The sequence below is a fragment of the Cyprinus carpio genome, chromosome A5 (assembly GCF_018340385.1).
Source record: "Cyprinus carpio isolate SPL01 chromosome A5, ASM1834038v1, whole genome shotgun sequence".
Classification (NCBI taxonomy): domain Eukaryota; kingdom Metazoa; phylum Chordata; class Actinopteri; order Cypriniformes; family Cyprinidae; genus Cyprinus; species Cyprinus carpio.
The window spans coordinates 27,316,519-27,336,518 of NC_056576.1; the positions used below are offsets into that span (position 1 = coordinate 27,316,519).

Sequence of the window (20,000 nt, forward strand, 5' to 3'; positions counted from 1 at the left end):
CTATATTCAAATTCTTCTGCAGGACAAAGCTGAAATGTTCACATTTTCAGACTTGGACACATTGTGCTGGGGAATATTTTCAGGAAATAACAGCTTCACTTTTATCAGTGTCTATCCATAATATGGATTTATACAACTTGTAATATAATGGATAACTTGTATGGGCCACTTTTAATGGTGCGTTTATTTACATTATTTTTAGAGCTTGATTGTCTTAGTCCCTGTTCACTTTTATTGTATGGAAATTGTTTCTCGTTTTCTGGATCACACTTCTTCCTGCAACAGAAATGATTAAAAATAAAATTGTAATTCTTTATGAAATGTGATTTTACATGTACTCAAAAAGCTCATGTTACCATGAGTTCTACGTACAGCAAATGATTGTCAAAGATTTTGTCAATGAAAATATAACTCACATAATTTTATATGTGGCATAGTTATACTGCAGTTAGTACCACATAAATATATAATATCTATATCAGTATCTATGCCCATCTCCCAACATTCTCTTATATAAACACAAACTGACCTGTTGTTTCAACCTGCCTCTCGTTTCTGCTCTGTTCGGCTTCAAATCTAAAAAGGTTTTTTAAATCACCAATCCCTCCAACAGAAGAGCGCAGTAGAGAGGCTGTTGACGCTCAGGTCAGCGTTGTTTATCGTGACTCTTCGTTTGCTGAGGTGATCTCTCATGTGTACGCATGCGTGGGTGTGCAGGCTGGGGTGGATGGGCATTTTCCGCTCGCAGTCGTCCAGCTGCATGAATAATGCATGAGTATATTCAGTCAACTAAAGAGGCTGCTTTAAAAAGCCCTGCAATGCAAGAAGACTTCTGAACCAAAATAAAGGGCTTGATTGGATCAGGAACTCCGTAGTTTTGGGTGATGGTGTGTTTCAAGAATTCATTTGTCCACTTTAAGATGAGCGCTTGAGCTGAGGAGTACGGCAGGAGACGGAGATGAGAGCACACGCCCAACAGCATCTGATTTAACACTCTCATAGACTACTTAAACACACGCTCTCACTTTCACTTGCACTGTGCTGGATTAGATGCAGCTGAAGTGGTGGCAGAGGATTCTGGATGATTTATGTTGATCTAATTGCAGTTAGGTGAGTGTAGTGTGTGCGGCAGCTCTGGGAGTTTCAGTGTCTTTATGGTTTGCCATCACACTCTCTCTCTCTCTCTCTCTCCTCCACATGCTTTGCAGACCCACCCACAATCTCTCTGGCTTTATACTGCCTCAGAAACCCACCCCACATCATTGGAAACACTAATGGCTTTAATTTTAAAGCTAAGAATGGAAACAATCTTGTCTTCTGATTCGTTCCTGCTCCGCCATGTGCTTGTGAAATAGTCTACAAGAGAACTGGGAATTCTTGGAGGGTCCGGAGAAAGCACTGGGTATTATTGAGGTGTTTGGAGAAAGTCCTGGGAATTCCGGGACTGACTGAAGAGAGAGCACTTTTGGAAGTGTCTGGAAAGAGCAGTGGTCATGCTGGGGCCAAACACTCAAGACTGCAGCAGTGCCTTGTCCTGCTTTGGCTGCTGGAATGGGCGAATGGTGGGCTTTAGCACATTAGCATTTTAATTCACGTCATTTACTTGTTCACCATTCAGCACTCAACCATTCATCATGTTTTCATCACCACTGACATCTGTGTTTAGTGGTTTTAATTACAGTAATCGTTTCCATCATTCATTGATTGGGATGAAGCAGGACTGAAGTTGGTTATTCAAAGCTTTTCCTGAAATATGGTTTTGTTGCAGTTTTTATGGATGTTCCATTGGAGCTGCATTTAACATCCTGCCCAATCTGTCACTAGCTATTAATTAAAGCACTTTATAAAATTGAATCTTCCACAAGCCAAGTGTCAGCAGTTTCACGGTGCACTCATGGAAGGACTGAAACAAAGGCTCTTTCAGTCAGGTACAGTGTCTTCTGACCAAATAAGTTACATGTGATCTGAGTACTGAATGCACTTAACGTGGCTTTTTATGCTAATGTTCAAAAGTTTAATTTGATAAAACATAGACTTAAACAGTGTTACTGTGAAATAGTATTACAGTTCAAAATTTTAATATATTTTGAAATGTAATTTATTCCTGTGGTAGCAAACATGAAATTCCAGCAGCCATTACTCCAGTCTTCAGTGTCACATGATATTTCAGAAATGAATATCAGAAATCATATGCATTTTCTAGTCCAGCAACTGACTGACTAACTTTGAAACTGAGTTTTGCTGCTTAATATTTTTGTTGATACTTTTTTTTTTCAGGATTCTTTGAGTAGAAAGTTTAAAAGAACATCATTTATTCAAAATAATATCAGAATTTTTTTTAATCATATTTAAAACTTTCCTTTTCTGAGAATGATGCACAACTGCATGTGTCTCACAGACTTTCAGTCAATACCTACTGTAGATTTCTTAATGTTTGTCTCTGGATATCCACCCCTGACAACAGCCCTGCCAGGAACTGACCTACAGTATCATGAAGCTGATTGGAGATTGAGCCGGAGGAAAGGGTGTCTGGGGTGTGTTCTGTGTGTTTTTTTTTTTTAAAGTGAAAGTGACGTGACACACAGCCAAGTATGGTGACCCATCTCAGAATTCATGCTCTGCATTTAACCCATCCAAAGTGCACACACACAGCAGTGTACACACACCCGGAGCAGTGGGCAGCCATTTATGCTGCGGCGCCCGGGGAGCAGTTGTGGGTTCGGTGCCTTGCTCAAGGGCACCTCAGTTGTGGTATTGCCGGCCCGAGACTCGAACTCACAACCTTAGGGTAAACTGTCTAACCACTAGGCCACGACTTCCCCCTTTTAATAATTTGCAGTTGTCTGTGATACAGCCTGCTTCCTGATTTATGCAGCCTCTGTTGCTTTGTCAAGTGCTGTGACCGCCCAAAGCAGAAGTACAGTTAAAAACCTTGCGACAGCAATTTTGTTCCCATGTGTTCATGCCATCCATGTATTTTATTGGTCATTTAAAGAGGTAGGTGCATTAGTGTAGATCAGAGATATATATATATATATATATACCTGCTAATTTTCACTGTACATTTCACTGTACAGGCTCAGTTTCAGACTATTTTCACTGTACAGCTTCAACCATGATGCCTCACTGCCCCCGTGGTCCAATTAAATTCAGTTTTTCCCACAGACTCTATTTGTGGTGGCATATATATGCAAATTCATTCTCTGCCAGCAGGAGGCGCTTAGAGCTGGAGAAATAGAGGTTTAGACACAAAGCAGGGCTCTGCTCTCAAATGCTGCTTTATCAGACATTACATGCAAAATGAAATGAAAATGGCATCCAAAATTTTCTGAAGACAGTTGGAAATATAGTGATATCAACCCCCCCACCGGGTTTCGATTTTGAAACGTGCAGAGCTAATTTTTTACCACAAAGTCAAATCATTTTGGAAAATCTATTTGTGGTGGTCAGTTTGATATTGTGGCAGGCCGCCTTAAATAAATCACTGTATGGGAAATGCTGGAATTTTATTTCTTATTTATTTTTGAACAGGTGTGAAGTTACGTAACTGGCTCTTTTTCTTTGTGCTGTGTTTTGAGTGCAGGCTGAGTCAGGCTACGGGTCTGAGAGCAGTTTACGTCGCCATGGCTCCCTACTGTCCCTCACCTCTGCCGCCAGCGGCCTCTCCACCACCTCCGCATCCTCCTGCAAGGTGAGACTCAGCCTCTGCCTCCAGATCCAGAGCTCAAACACTGCTACGTTTCATGCAGCCAAATGTCTTGTCACTGGAGATGTCATTTCTGTTTTAATAACATTTGAATGTTCATTTGTAACTGTTGAACAGAAGGGATACAGCCTGCGGGAAAAGCTAGCGGAGATGGAGACTTTCCGGGACATTCTTTGCAGACAGGTGGACACATTGCAGAAGTATTTTGACAACTGCGCAGATGCAGACAGTAAAGATGAGCTCCACAGGGACAAAGGTGAGGAAAAAGGATGTTTTGTTTCACAAGCACCAGTGAGGTCTGTTCCTGTGTGCCACCAAGCACAGCTGAGCTCCTGTTAAGCAGATTTTATGTGCTCTGTGTTGTGTGTTGATCACTGTTTATATATGAATAAATGCCTAAATTAAGTTTGATCAGCATTTATAGCTACCGTGTCTCTTCAGAAGACTTCAGTTAAACTGTTTAATTCATATGGATTTATTTTACAGTGTCTTTTTTACGTTTTAATGCATGAAAGTTTTGGTAACAGCCAAAAGGAAGAGAATATTAAAAATAATTTGTGTTTAAAAGATAAACAAAGGTCTGGTTTTGGAATGGCATGAGGATGAATAAATGATTACTGTATTTTCATCTCTTTAAATGGATTGGTGTAGATTAAATTGCTTGAATTTTGGTTTGGTTTTTGATTTCAGTTTAATTTTGATTCATCTCTGCTAAAAAGGCTGTGTTTTGTTTTGTTTTTGCAGTATCTGAGGATGAGGAAGACTTTCCAACCTTACGGCCAGATGGAGATTATCTGCTCAACAACAACAATAGCAGCAAAGAGAAATGTGAGATTTAAGTTTTTTTTTTTTGTTTTTTTTCATTGTCATAAGCACATACTCTGCTCATAATACACCTTTTGTTGAAATGATCAAATGCCTGTGATCCTGTGTGAAAGCTGTTTGACCCTCAAAGTTAAATTTTTTTTTTTATAACTTCTGAATACATACCATGTGATCATAATACATGTTTATTTGCAATATTATAAATGCGGTCAATATGCTGCAGACTGCACATCATGCAGTTCGTGGTAGCATCAGTTTGGTGTGTGTAAATAGTAAGTGCCTTTTACTGCCATACTGGTGAAAATCTTCCATTATGTCCATTTTGGTTGTAAGTAAATGGCTTTAATTGGATTTTTATCCTTTGATAATTGATAAGACACTAATAAGATTTAATAAGCAACTGAAGTTCCTTCAGAAAGTAGAGCTAAGTTTAAATGTTGTTGCCATTTGACGTCAATTATTCTTGCTTTCCCTCAGTATTTCCTGTGGACAACCTCAAAGGTCCCTTAGGCATCGATTTCAAGGGTGAAGCCATCACGTTTAAAGCTACTACAGCAGGAATCCTGTCCACACTGTCCCACTGCATTGACATTTTGGTCAAAGGAGAGGAGAGCTGGCAAAGACGACTTGATAAGGTAGTGTGCAGCAGAAATTAAAGGGGTATTTCATCCAAAAAAAAAAAAAAAATCATCCTGTTATCATTTACTTCTCAAACATGTATGAATTGCATCTTTGCTAAACAAAAGTCAAATGCATTTATAATGTTACAAAATATTTCTATTTCAAGTAAGTGCTGTCCTTTAAAACAAAAATTTATATCTCAGTTTCCACAAAAATATTAGGTAGTACAACTGTTGTCAACATAATCATAAGAAATGTTTGTTGAGCATCACATGATTTCTAAAGGATCATGTGACACTGAATACTGTATTGATGCTGAACATTCAGCTTAGCTGTCAGATGAATAAATTTTACATTTTAAAATGTATTAAAATAAAAAAAAAGTCATTTTCAATTGTAATAATATTTCACAGTATTAGAGTTTTTACTATATTCTTTTTATTAAATAAATGCAGCCTTAGTGAACATCAGATGTGTTAAGCCACCTTTCCACTGCCCAGTGCGACCCCCCCCCCGACCGGATGTGATGTTTTCTAATCAAAACTATAAGCGCAAGGTCAGAATGACCAATATTTTTCCACTTTAACGATATGCTGTAAACAAGAAAAATGGCAAAAATATTTATTTTATAATTATTAAATCATTCTGTACGTTGATTAGCCCCATAAAACCTACTATGTTTTTATTTTTGGGGTCATTTTATTTTGTTTAGATATATTCAGACATTTATTTTACCATGGTGAATAAGCTGATGGTCACGGTTGCTTCACGACCAATATTATATATTTATGTATAATTCTGTTGATGTGAGTAGGTTGTCTATTGTTGTTTTTCATTACTGCTGTTTAAAAACAAAAAAAAAAAGTCCTCTGAAGCCTTACCTTAGCTTTGTATAAGTAACAGACTTCTATTTAGTCTATTATGAAAAAGAACAGCGTGAACATTCTTTAGAATATCTCCTTTCATCATATATATAAGAAAAGTCAAACGGGTTTGGAACGACATTAGAATGAGTAAATGATTGCAGAATTATCTTTTACTACCCCTGTACCCCATTCCAGTTTTACAGTATATATTGTTAGTTTTGGGACTATTAAACACTTTTCTGCAGTATTGAAACTACTGAGTGTGTTTTGATGCAAATAAAGCAGCTGTGCAATTTTTTCACAAGCTTAATCTGGGCATTATTTACATACCCATAAACTTCCCACATATCACCTTAATTATTAGATGAGTCACAAAGACGCATCCATTAAAACAAAAGTGCATCTACTGTAGTCTCCAGAAGCCTTGCATTCCTCACGTTCCAAATCACTTTATGTGGGAGCTCAGTACATCTTCAAAACCACACGCCATTAGCGACTTAGTGTAAAGCTTCTGCTTGCACTTGCCTGACCAGTTTTTCCATCTCCAGTCCAGCCCCCTGGTACATCATGAGCCAGGAAGCAGCTTCTTGAATTCCAGCTTCCACAGAGGATCTGGACGGTGTGATTTTACAGTGTTTACAGTCATTCAACGGGACTAGATGGACCTTTGAGCAGAATAAAGCTTTCTTCAAACTATAGTTCTAGAATTGTGTGTTGTGATGTCAGCAGCTGGATTGTAGAGGATGACTACAGTGTACAGTGCTTCGGCATTGAAGCCGTGGCAGAACTGGGTGGCCGGGTCTCTTCAGAGTGCTAATGAAAACTGGATTCCTCTCTGTACACACAGCAGCTTCTACTCTGTAGGTTTGACACGCTTTTGTGGAGTTCGCTGGTTTTTGCTGCTGCTTCCTGATTTAAATTGAGTCTGAATGTGATTTTGTCATGCATATGTGCTGTGTAAATTTATGCGTTTGAATTCTTACTTGAGCTCTGCAATTGTCATTTAATTGTGCTGGTGTAGTGGAGTCACATTAAAACCTTTTGAAAGTTGTTATCACTTGTCGTATAAGCCGGGGGGTGTTGTCAGTAATTGTCTTTACTTGCATACAGAGAGAGCCGTTTCAGTGCTTTAAGCTAAACCACACCTTTCAGTTCCCGAATAGATCTTATTTATAATGCAAGAAAATTATCGACCAGTTACTTGTCTACAACACCCAAAGCTTCTCAATTAACCAACTGAGAAACCACTTCTCGGTGAAGGTTTAATGTGGCTGAAGATTCTGCTTCGGCTGAGTTATTTATAGAACGTTTGAGTGATTTGAAGGTTGGCTTTCTGAAAGCTATTCAAGCTAGTTTTCTATTCTAGCAGGTCTAGAGAGTGGGTGATGTGGGCTCCACCCTTTCTTAGATGAATGACCTTTCAAACAGGCAAGACACAATGACATCTGTAGTGGGATAGACAGTTGAAATGGGTGTGTTTGCTTAAGCTGAAGCATAGTGGAGCTGTCATGTTTGTTTTGCTCCGGATTCTCTATTTGAATCCTAAACAGGTTTTTCTTAATTTGTTTGTAAACTTGCTTTGTTCAGCAACTAGCAAGTTGCAAAAATAATAACAGCTTTTACAGTGTTAGAAATTTATATTAAAATGATTTCTGAAGGATCGTGTGACACTGAAGACTGGAGTAATGGCTATATAAAAATATATTACATTTAAAAATATATTAGAATAGAAATCAGTTATTAATGTTATCTAACAGTGAGTTTTTGATACTTTATATTTTTAATAATCAAAATAAATCAAATAAATGCAGCCTTGGTGAGCCTAAAAGAGTTATTTTATGTCTGTTGGGTGATGAGAAACTTGGGCCACTTAGTCACAGTGAGGTGATAAGGAGAAAGCAGGATAGATGCTATTATTCTTTTCCAAATACCAGAAAACACTATCATTTAATAAATAAAATTAAGAGTGTGGGGGAAAATATTTATTATAAGTTATTTATTATATATTATTATTATTATGAGCCATTTAATATTTTTCTTGAGTGCAATTATTATGAGCCATTTAATATTTTTCTTGAGTGCATTGTGATGTATTTTAGATATAATAAAACTATGAGTAACATTCTTCTATCATCCATAGAAATCGAAAGGAGAAAACGGACTGAAGATGCCTACAAAGCTGCAGTGACAGAGCTGAAGAAGAAGCCTCATTATGGAGGACCAGACTATGAAGTGCGTCCACAGCCTTTAATTCACACTGGTCTGTCCATCTTTGGTCCAACACACACCCTCCATTCCAGACTGAGATATTCTCTCTTTGCAGGAAGGACCAAACAGTCTGATCAATGAAGAGGAGTTCTTTGATGCTGTGGAAGCTGCGCTGGATAAACATGACCAGATCGAAGAGCAAGTAATGATTCAGCCATTATTATTTCAAATAAATTAACCCTTTTGCAAAGCTGGATGCTTTACACGTTTGTATTTGTAAGGCATGTGTTTCAAGTACTGGCACTCTTGACGCTGAGCAGCCGTTGCATTTGTTACAATTGCTCTGTTTCCATGAAACTGACTGTTTGATTGCATCATCATGACTGTTGAAGTGTAAATATATAGAGGGAGTATGTTTGTGCTTGCAGTTATGTGAAAAAACTGGGGGAAGCAAAGCGCTCAGAGTGGCTCTGCGGTTAGCAAACATGCTCTGACACATTGAACTATGGCACTGTTGCTGTTGTCACCTTCAGGTTCCTCTAAACAAATTTAGCCAATTTGAAAACTTTTACTACATGCCTTTCTGTTACAAAGTCCACAGTGTTTTTGGTTCATAAAAAACCTTTTACATTGAAACAGCACATTAAAATTTAACTTTAGTCATTTTAAGTCAGTAAGTCATTTAGTTTGTTTAATTAAGTCAGGTTGGGGAGTGTTGTTTTTTTTTTACCACAATAAAGGCCATGACTATGACAAGAACAATGACTATACTGTTTTATTAATTGTTCGCTGTTTATTAATAGCGAGGTTCACACCACACAATAACAACCAAGAGAAGTAATATATTTAAAATCATTTTCAGAACTTTTTTTTTTTTTCTCCAGGTGGTGAATTATAAAAACATCGTTAATCAATCAGAATCCACCTGACTTTAAAAAGCTTGACCATGTAAAGTGCAGACAACATAACTAAACAGAAAAGAAAATAAACTGAACATTATTAGCGGTTGATGTGGTGCAAATTTGGGTACTTTTTAAAGTCTGGTTTGACTTTAAAATCAGTATTTCAACCTTGTTGATTATATAAGCGGACTACTAGTTGGAACCAAAGCTGATAATGAATGTAGGCCCCACTTTTGTTGAGTAACAGAAGAACCACTGTCCACAAGTGACTGAAATATAATGCATTGTTCATTGGGATCCAGCAGCCAATGCACTAGTCAAGAACTATATCCGCAGCATGTTTACAGCTAATTCAGTTGTATTTTATGCCTATGTCCATACAGAAATATTAGTGTCTTGTCTTGCAGTCCCAGGCTGAAAGGAGCAGGGCATCTCGCCGGATCTCCTTCACTCCAGACACCTATTCCTCCATCAGCACTCAGAAATACTTGACTACGGTAAGTCAGACCACTCTGACTCACCCACACAAGCACACACTCCTACACACTCACACTGTCAAAGCACATTTGCTGCTTCGTGACTGATTATGCAATTCTGATAGTGGATCTGCTCTGTGAAATCTTTGGAGCTTTTACATTTGTGAAACAGCCTTTGTTCTTCCAGTCCCTCCTGCTGAAGTGTGATTTTGTAGTGGCAGTCCGCTGTGTATTCTCTGGGTGATGATGAGATTTTTATTTTCTTCTCTTTCCCTTGACCTGTTCCCCTCTGGCTCTCTTTCTCTTTGGTTCAGCCTCACAGTCAGACTTCCTCCTTATCCTCCGTTGACCTCATAAGTGCCTCCGATGACGTGCACAGGTTCAGTGCTCAGGTAGATCTATGACACTACACTAGTGTGGATGAACTGCAGGCGCATGACCGTTCTAGTGTACAACACTTCACACTTGTTTTGTTCACAGGTTGAGGAGATGGTGCAGAGCCACATGAATTACTCTTTGCAGGATGTGGGTGGAGATGCTAACTGGCAGCTGGTTGTTGAAGAAGGGGATATGAAGGTGAGATGTAGATAAAGGAATCCTGTTTCTATGGAATCCTGTTTCCATTTTAGAGTAAAAAAATATAAAAACATAATTGAGGCTCTATAATTTATACTTTGTGGTTTAATTCCCTGTAAGTATTTATCTATATGCATTACCATTCAAAAATTTGGGGTCGGCTAGTTTTTATATATATGTATAACGATTGTTTTTGCAGGTGTACAGGAGAGAAGTGGAGGAGAACGGCATCGTTCTGGATCCTCTCAAAGCTACTCATGCTGTCAGAGGGGTCACAGGTCACGAGGTCTGCCACTACTTTTGGGACACAGCTTTTCGGAACGACTGGGAAAGTATGTTCACCTTAGTACATCGTTTTGCCTTTCTGATTTTCCAATGTTATATTTTGAGAATGTATGTTTTGAAATATGCATGTCTATGATTCAAGAGGAGAAAATAGAAAACTTAAGAAAATGGTGTCATGGAAAAATATGTAAAAACACCTTATTTATTTATTTATAGCAACTGTTGAAAGCTTTCAAGTGGTGGAGACACTCTCAGATAAAGCGGTCATCATTCATCAGACACATAAGGTATAACATTCACTGTTGCATCATGGGTGGTTGTTTCTGAAATCTTCAGATCTCAGATTTTTTTTTCTCACTTCTCTGTTGCAGAGGGTGTGGCCTGCTTCCCAGAGAGATGTGCTTTATGTATCGGTTATCCGAAAAATTCTCTCCACTAATGAGAACGATCCGGACACCTGGCTGGTGTGCAACTTCTCAGTGGATCATGACGGCTATCCAGTTAGTATCTTGTTAAAAGTTGCCTCTTCATGCAATTTGATATCATAAACACAGGTTATTGGAAATATGGAAGCATATAAAGGCATATTATTCAACATTAGCAGTATACAGTAAGCTGTGCATCAGAAAGCTGTCTTACAGGGTTTCTTTTGTTTTCTCCAGCCTTCAGCTAGATGCATTCGTGCCAAAATCAATGTAGCCATGATCTGTCAAACACTAATCAGCCCACCAGAGGGAGACAAAAAGATCACCAGAGACAACATCCTCTGTAAAATCACATATGTAGCCAATGGTAAGTCTTGGGGGTGTCTGACCCTCCTAATTAAAGGTTAGATGGGGGTCTTAGAGTACATGCGAAGTTTGGTCTCTGTAAGATTTGTGTTTCTGAAACTAATTAGTGCTTATACAAAACATATAAGAATCTAAATTAAAAAAATTTACAATAAAAAAAAAAAATTCTATATCAAAATAAATGCTGAATTAATAAAAATAAATAAATTTCCTGCTGTTTGAACTTTCTATTCATTAAAGCTGCAGTCGGTAACTTTTGGCGCTCGCGTCTGGCGGAAGAACATTGTAGCCGGAGCTACTTCTCTCTGTTTACATCTATGGCGAGTCACGCAGGTACTGTGCTACTCTGCAGCGTTGCCGACCCCAACCAGACTAAAATAGTCCGAATATAAACACTTATTATAGGTGCACCGTAGTGATTCAGGATAAGACAAAAAACACGGTTTGGAAAATGGATTCATGATGTACTCGCTCATTATATATATTTTTTACATTTTCAACACAAAACAACACTGTGGCACAGCCCTGTTCTGATTGGACCAGAAGAGCTGGGAGCGGTGGATTTTGTTTATATTGGAGAGAAGTAGCTCTGGCTACAATGTTCTTCCGCCAGACACAAGCCCCAAAAGTTACCGACTGCAGCTTTAAAGAATCCTGAAAAAAAAAATGAATGACATCCACAAAAATACAAAGCGGCAAAACTGTGTTCAACATTGATAAAAATCAGAAATGTATTTTGAGCAGCAAATCAGCATATTAAAATGATTTCTGAAGGATCACGTGACACTGATAATGGAGTAATGGCTGCTAAAAATTCAGCTTGACATTTTAAAACATTAAAATAGAAACAGTTCTTTTAAATTTTAATATAACTTTTAATATTGCTGTTTTTGCTGTATGTTTATTCAAATGAAATGCAGCCTTGATGAGCATAATTGACTTCTATCAAAAACATCAAAATATTTTGTGGAAAATTTTGCACAAACTTTTTAACTGTAATGTATTTTTAAAAATATTAAAGTTCTGAATTTTTTTTTTTTTATTATATATAAATTGTTTATACTTGACACTAAAAAGACCTCATACATTCTGAATGATCATGCTTACCTGAAGAGGTAAGCTGTTTGGCACTGGAGCACTTTTTGTTAGCATCAGACAGTAGGTACTGTCAACAAACCATGACTGTCAATATTTTATTATAAATTATTATTATACATTTTTTTAGTTTCCAGATATATACATTTTAAGGGGGATGGGCTGTTTAAAAATAAAAAAATAAATCATAATACACTGAGAACATCAGAGTTTGGATTGCAATCTTTATTTTTTTGTATACATGATGTAAAATATGTCACATTAATGCTGTGTCCGTCTAATCCTTAAGTAAATCCTGGTGGTTGGGTTCCTGCATCAGTCCTGCGAGCTGTAGCCAAAAGAGAATACCCCAAATTCCTTAAACGCTTCACCTCATATGTTCAAGAGAAGACCAGTGATGCGGTTGTTCTCTTCAAAAAAACCACCAAACAACTACCACCAAAAAAAAAACCACTTCCCCCCTACAAAAAACATCACATCGCATTGTACATTTATACAAAATCTGGTTATCTCTTTCTCCAGGTTGTTTAATCTTCATTCCCAGTTTGCTTTCTGACTCAAATGAAGAAACGGCTTATTCACAATCAGAGAGCGCTGCTCTGCCCAAGTGCTCTTGACACTCTTCAGAAACCTTTTCAACCCGTATCCATACAGACCGAGCAACAGCACTACACCAACACCAAAAATGGTACGAAGTCTGTAAAAGCACCTTTGAAGAGTGCAAACACACTAGAATAACCAACACAGCCTGTTCATCTTCTGAAGGCCTTACTTGTGTTTCCGTAAATGAGCTGCGGCTCAGGTTTTATTAAAGTAATTTACATTTTTGTAAATATTTGATCAGAGTTTGAGGTCTGACTATGGTCTTGATGAGATGTACAGTATATATGCTGTAAACCTGATGCCTTGATCTAATCCCAGCATCTTCTCAGCTGGACGTGAGCTTTCTCACTGGCCATTTGTTTTAGGAAGACCCTTTTCTAGCCCCGATGATCAAGAGGACATCGGGAACTTCTGTCTTAAGATCTTTTGTACAGTTAGTATCTAAATATTTAAGATTATTTACATATGAAGGCATTTTGATTATTGTAATTCATAAATGTGGCTTTAGGCAAAGTGTACATTTATTGGGATGTGCTTGTATAAGACAGTAATCAAAGTAGAGAGGGTATTTTGGGAGATGTGAAAAGTTGTCAATGACTTGTATTGGACCATAATTGCCTTTCTTTTTTTGTCTTGTATTTCTTTTCTTTTCATTTTTTCTTGTTTAAAGTTGTTTCACTTTATTTGTGACTTTGGGACCCTTAAATGTCAGTTTTGACAATGTCATCCCACTTAAAGAATTGGTTCATCACTACCTGTTGGGCTTCCATCTACACGATTTATGTAGAATTACTGCAGTTGTGCCATCTATGCATATGAAAGAAATGGAATTGTAATGGAATTTCAGTAGGTTTCTTTTTCTTTTTTTTTCACTTTTTGTGGTCTAATTCACTATATGGAGGAGTTAATAAATTAAGCACATTTTTAACTATCACTGGTCTTGAATGGATAGTTCATGCAAAAAAAAAAATTCTCATCCTCATGTTGTTCCAAACTTGTAAGACAGACTTTCTTCTGTAGAACACGGAAGAAATTATTTTTAAAAAAAAAAAGTTTTTCTCCGTACAGTGGACGTCAATGTTAACCAAATCTGCTTGGTTACCAACATTCTTTAAAATATTTTTTGTGTTCTTTTGAAAGTCATTCGGGTTTGGAACAACTTCAGTAAATTATTATTTTTTTTAATTGAACTGTCCCTTTAAAAAAGGCCATGAGGTCATGATTTCTTAGATAAGTAATGAAATGCACATGTAAGACACCACCGTTCATTTAAGCATGCATCTTATGTTAAATATATTTTCTGTAACATTGTTTGCACTAAACAATCTGTTTTTTTTTGTTTCATAATCCCATCATAGTCTTTCCATACCAATACTTGAGTTCAGAAGGCCTGATTTGATGTGTGTAAGGTGCAAGTTATGAATTCATTGCATTACTTGCCTGCCACTACAAATTTGCTGCTGCAGTTCTGCTTCGAGCACTTTTATTCAGTTTAATGGTGTGAAACTCTGCGCTCATGACAGCAAGAACAAGAAACTTTCTGATTTTATTTTGAGGTTGATCTACAATTTTTGAAAGATTTTCGAAAAAAAAAAAAAGTTTTGTAAATGACTTTTTTCTAAATGTACGTAGTATTACCAACTTATTAATGGAACCAAATTTTATGAAACAAAAGCAAAACGTTCACTTTTTCATTTTATTTTCTTGCCTATAGTTTGTTAATCTGACTTATTTTGTGTGTTGAGGTTCATACAGGAGGAATATCTTGCTGTACAATGCAATAAACCTACAGTATCTCATCCTATGCACTGACTGTACTGTGTATAACAGGGTTGGAATGTTTCCAATCACGCTGAGCGCTGGTGACTGACAAACCCATGGGCTGATATGGCATCATGTACCTGAGACAGGGTTACTATTCAAGATAAGCATGAGGGAGGAGTAACACAATTAGTGCTCTGAGATTAATGTGTGTGTGTGTGTGTGTGTGTGTAAAACCCGAATCATCCCTGCAGGTCTGTTTGGGGCCTTGCTGAGGTTAAGCCAATCAGCAGTCAGTGTCCTGGTGAGATGTGATGCAGGGCGAGCTGATTGGCTCTTCCACACTCTGGTGAGGCAAGAGCCTATAATGACGTTGCCTCATGAGAACTCACCACCCTCAGGTCTCAAGCACACAAATAACTTCAAAACCTAACAGCTGTGCTATTTTGGTACTGAAATATTTTTTTAGCTTGTGCTAGAAGAGAAGCAAGATTTTTAATGGTCAAATTTCTTGATGCATATAGTTCGGCTACATGATTCATTTGATTCGATGATTTCTTTTTCTGTAGAGTTAAGCTCAATTTTTAGCAACACATGAAAAAAGTATTAAATTTCACAATGGCAACATACCTTGCAAACTCAAATTTACTGTTCAAGTTGATTCATGCAACTCAGGAGATTTTTATTTGTTAAAACAGTTGATTGAAAAGAAGCTAATGTAAATTTCAAAAATCTTATTAATTTAGAATATTGACTCATTCCTTTCCTTCAACAATTAAAAGGCCATGTTTATCATTTTATAAAACTTTTTTTTGTTGTTCAAAACCTATATTACTTGAACAATTTGAAAGTTGTTTAAATCATTTTATTTGTTGAGGATGTTTGATATTGGAGCTAATCTTTGGCAGGACTGTAGTTTTAAACCTTGAATATTTTCTGAGAATTTTTGTATCATCTTATTTTTATTCTTCAAAGTTGCCCAAGCGAGAAGCAGAATATGATCAAGCACAGGTCGATGAATTCTGTATTTTCTTTTATTATAAAAATATACAAAACTTTGCAGTTTATTATTTATTGAATCATTTGAATTGTGCCTTTGGGAGAAAAACAGCAAGCTTCCAATGTCTTCAACATCTAAACAGCCACACTTTTCCATGACATGAAAACCAGAACCAGTTGTATAAAAGCCATTTCAAGCCTTTCGGAAACATGCAGTGTGTTAAGTTGTGTATTAATGCATAAACCAATTTTAGAGGTGTTCAAACACAAAGAAATAGCGAAATGAGCAAAGAACTGAAACATCATGTGGATTGTAGCACCTTTTGAAATATTTGTGCCGTCATGCCATAGCACAACCTTTTTACATAAGTCATTCAATTCATTCCTGCGTCACAGACAAAAAAAAACAATGTACATTCTGACACGGAATGCATCACAAGCACTGCTGATGGCTGCATTTGGCAATTTTGTAGGCAATTTTATTCTACATATGTACCAACTAGTGAATCCTAGTACTTTATACTCCTCTCTTTATTGGTACTGTCCAATGGCATTTCTTTTGTAAGTGCAATGAAGATTAAACTTTCTCCTTCCCTTTCTGTCTAATGTTGTTGTTTCCAGTTTTGCAAACAGACTTTAAGCTTCCTTTAGCTGATCTTGATTCCTATATTTAATTTCAACCATTTTACTTTTATCTGTTTATTTCATGCTTAACAGATCAGGGGAACCATGAACTGTATTCTTTCTGCTGGCCTTTAAAATAATCAAAATTACTAATCACTGTGCCTTAAACGTGAGATCCTCTTTCTTTGTGGCCCTTTTGCATCTTCAGCAGGTGAAGACTCAAGATGCCTGCTTAGTACATGTTCCTGGAGCTTCTTGCAAATTCACTTTTGATCTATAGCCAAAATATATATATATATATTAAAAAAAGCAATTATACAGGTGTTTGCAGATGATAGTTTCTTACAAAACATTGTCAGTCTATAATTTTATACTATATTTGAATTTGTAAGATTATTTCCTTAGATTCTGATTATCATATGTATAATTAGAATGTTGTATTAATATATAATAAATAGTTCTTACCTGTTGTGAGTCATGTGACTTTTGACCAGGTGACCAGCAGTGAGTGCAGCCATGAGTGACAGCTCTCCTGCAAGCACGGTAGCAGACACCACCTTGGCAAGCTGTCGGGCATTTTCACCCGGGCACTCCTGACTGGCACCCAGCACACCTAACATCTGACAGGAAGACAGAGAGAGAAGAAACTGCATGAGACCGGCTATGACAGTGACTTTAACAACAGTACATCCACAATGAAACTAAAACATTCTTCTGTCATTCATATATGTAAAATAATAATCCTGTATCAAGTACCTGTAAACAGGCCTGCTGGGGAGGAAGGTTCGTGCCTCCGCCCACAGTGCCCAGCTCAATGGAGGGCATAGTACAGCTGATGTAAAGATCCTCCCCGGTGGGGCCCGAGGCTTCCATAATAGTGATACAATTAGAGCTGCCCACTGTCTGCGCTGGGTCCTGGCAAGGACAAATTCATTTAGTGGAATATCTGTACCGCCACTATATAATCACATATCGTAATCCTTATCAAAATCATACTGTAAACAATACATCTTTTATTACCTGTCCACAAGCAATATAGATGGCAGCTACGATGTTGGCAGCATGAGCATTATAACCTCCGATGCTTCCAGCCATAGCAGATCCAACCAAGTTCTTGTTGATGTTGACGTCTACCAGAGCCTCAGTCGACGTCTTTAAAATCTGAACACAAACACACTTGCGTGAGGCTGTCCTTCCAAAAACAAATGTATATCCTTATTCAGTGTCAACAGGCATTTCAAATGCCAGTATTAAGCTTTTGCAGGACATTTTGTAGAATATGATGAGGTGTAGCTGTACCTCTTTGACAACTTTGGCTGGGATGGTGGTCTCACACACCACTGACTTGCCCCTCCCCTCAATCCAGTTGATGGCGGCAGGTTTTTTGTCGGTACAATAGTTCCCACTAACAGCCAAAATTTGAAGCTCTGGAAATTCCTCCTTCAGCCTGGTGAGAGCCTTTTCTGTGCCCTGGTGACCGAAGAAAAAAATACACAAGCTCTTCTTAAAAACTAAGTCAAGCAAAGGAAATGAGTCATGGAAGTTTAATTTAAAGGGATAGTTCAGAAAAGAAAAAAAAATCTGTCATCATTTACACGCCTTCAAGTTTCTTTCTTCTGTTGAACACAAAAGAAGATATTTTGGAGAATGTGGGTAACCAAACTGTTTACAGCAGCCATTGACTTCCATAGCATGGGAAAAAATATTATGGAAGTCAACGCCTACCGTCAACTGTTTGGTTACCCATATTCTCCAAAATATCTTCTTTTGTCCAGCATGAGGGTGAGTAAATAATGACAGAATATTAATTTTGAGTGAACTATCCTTTTAATATAGACAATGACCATTTTTCACAACAAAACAGTACTTGCGTACTTTTGAGATCATGTTCATCCCCATTGCATCTCCAGTTTTGGACTGGAATCGAATGTACAGATTGCGACTTGCCAGACCAATCAGAAGCTTCTCCAATCGTGCAAACCTACACACACACAGCACAAATCGATGTTACATGATCATAACTTTAAAAATGACTAAATCAGTTCACTGAAATAATCCCGTACCTGCTGGTCTGGTCAAAGACCTCCTTGATGCTCTTGAAGCCCTCAGTGCTTTCCAGCCAGGCCTTGACTTCAGCTGCCTGACAGGCAGAAGGCAGACGCACCACCGGCCCTCTGGTCATTCCATCTGCAAGAACACGACTACTGGCACCGCCAGCCAACTGTGGGAAATCCATTCACGACAGAGCATTAGATTAATGTGCTTTACACTTTACACAGCTTTACCAGTTCAGATGTGTGTGAAATGTGTTTGCTTTCAGCTTCCCTTTGAGAACTTAAAAAGAACATTTTGCTTACTGCTATAGCTCTGCAGCCTCTATTTGTGCTGGCAACTAGGCAGCCCTCAGTTGTTGCCATGGGGACCTGAAACTGCTTTCCATCCAATAACAGAGGCCCAGCAACCCCCACAGGAACTGGCATGTAACCAATGACATTCTCACAGCATGTTCCCATCACCTGGAATAAAAAAACATGAAAATGAATGCTGAACTTTGAAGATTGCTAAGTTTCTGCTTCCTGGCCCAAGTCAGAAATGTGGTATAAGATATGGTTACAAATTGGTTATGACCTATAAGACCATTTTTAAGCCATTTTTTAATGTATTGGTATTGCTTGTATTGGCATATATACATACATATACATTAAGTATGTTTTTAAAAGGTAATAAAATTAATTTTAGTCAGGAAGGACACAATAAATTGATCAAAAGTGTCAATCGAGACATTTATAATTTTACAAAAGATTTTTTTTTTTTTTTTCAGCAAATTAGCATATCAGAATGATTTCTGCCGGATCATGTGACACTGAAGACTGGAGTAATGATGCTGAAAATTCAACTTGCAATAACAGGAATAAATTACATTTGAAATTAATAATAATAATTATGACAATAATAATAATAATTCACATTATTACTGTTTTTACTTTATTTTTGATCAAGTAAATGTAGTTTTGGTTATCATAAGAGGATTCTTTAAAAAACAGTAAAAAGTTTAGTGGATCTCATCGTAAAAAAAAAAAAATTTAAATGGAAAAGTTTAAATATTAGTGCATCCCTAGTATGATCAAATCAATAAAGCACCATTAATTAAATAATGTATAATGTAATGAGCGGATGTCTTACCTTAGAGTAGTCGTAGTCTTTATAAGGCAGGCGGGTGAGAGCTGTGGGCTCCGGGAATTTGGGGCTGAGCATTTTTCTGCGGATCATCACCCCTCTCTCAGGGCTCTCCATTATAGCCTCCAATTTGTAAGCTGGGATGTGCTTTGAGTTCACCAACACGATCACCTCTTCATCGCTGAGGTAGCGAGCACCCATCTGCGGGGTCAGAAGAGGTGACACTTAAATACTCACACACATACACTGTGATTATACTTGGATTTCAGGTAACAGAAGTCTACTCTTGGAAGTAAACAGTTTCACTGCATGCTTCTGATCTTGTCTAATGGCATAAACTAATTGGCTAAGAGTAAGAGTGTAAAGAGTAAAAGGAAGATCTCATTAGAGGTAACATGGGTCAACTCTGAGGTAAAAAATATCCACAGGTTTCAGTCCCACAGTGAACCCAGACTTAATCTTTATGCAAGAAAGAGAACAACAGT

General features: G+C 37.5%; 2 protein-coding genes across 2 annotated transcripts in view; one reads left to right on the forward strand and one right to left on the reverse strand.

The window, feature by feature from the left end:
• The window catches only part of LOC109067924 (ceramide transfer protein-like), a 20,232-nt gene extending 7,178 nt beyond the window's left edge, over positions 1-13,054 (forward strand). Inside the window, exons 4-18 of the mRNA XM_042757401.1 lie at positions 3,584-3,691; positions 3,824-3,962; positions 4,451-4,534; positions 5,009-5,166; positions 8,158-8,250; positions 8,342-8,428; positions 9,536-9,625; positions 9,919-9,996; positions 10,085-10,180; positions 10,380-10,512; positions 10,682-10,752; positions 10,837-10,965; positions 11,128-11,257; positions 12,641-12,836; positions 12,940-13,054. Coding sequence (XP_042613335.1) covers positions 3,584-3,691; positions 3,824-3,962; positions 4,451-4,534; positions 5,009-5,166; positions 8,158-8,250; positions 8,342-8,428; positions 9,536-9,625; positions 9,919-9,996; positions 10,085-10,180; positions 10,380-10,512; positions 10,682-10,752; positions 10,837-10,965; positions 11,128-11,257; positions 12,641-12,836; positions 12,940-13,054 — 1,707 coding nt within the window. The remainder of the gene's footprint in view (positions 1-3,583; positions 3,692-3,823; positions 3,963-4,450; positions 4,535-5,008; positions 5,167-8,157; positions 8,251-8,341; positions 8,429-9,535; positions 9,626-9,918; positions 9,997-10,084; positions 10,181-10,379; positions 10,513-10,681; positions 10,753-10,836; positions 10,966-11,127; positions 11,258-12,640; positions 12,837-12,939) is intronic.
• Positions 13,055-15,731: 2,677 nt separating this feature from the next.
• Positions 15,732-20,000, reverse strand: part of LOC109067925 (3-hydroxy-3-methylglutaryl-coenzyme A reductase-like) — an 8,038-nt gene continuing 3,769 nt past the window's right edge. The window contains exons 12-20 of the mRNA XM_042756662.1: positions 19,522-19,716; positions 18,696-18,854; positions 18,402-18,559; positions 18,214-18,319; positions 17,638-17,808; positions 17,359-17,499; positions 17,095-17,253; positions 16,804-16,958; positions 15,732-16,612 (exon numbers count right to left, since the gene is read on the reverse strand). Coding sequence (XP_042612596.1) covers positions 16,558-16,612; positions 16,804-16,958; positions 17,095-17,253; positions 17,359-17,499; positions 17,638-17,808; positions 18,214-18,319; positions 18,402-18,559; positions 18,696-18,854; positions 19,522-19,716 — 1,299 coding nt within the window. The 3' untranslated portion in view covers positions 15,732-16,557. The remainder of the gene's footprint in view (positions 16,613-16,803; positions 16,959-17,094; positions 17,254-17,358; positions 17,500-17,637; positions 17,809-18,213; positions 18,320-18,401; positions 18,560-18,695; positions 18,855-19,521; positions 19,717-20,000) is intronic.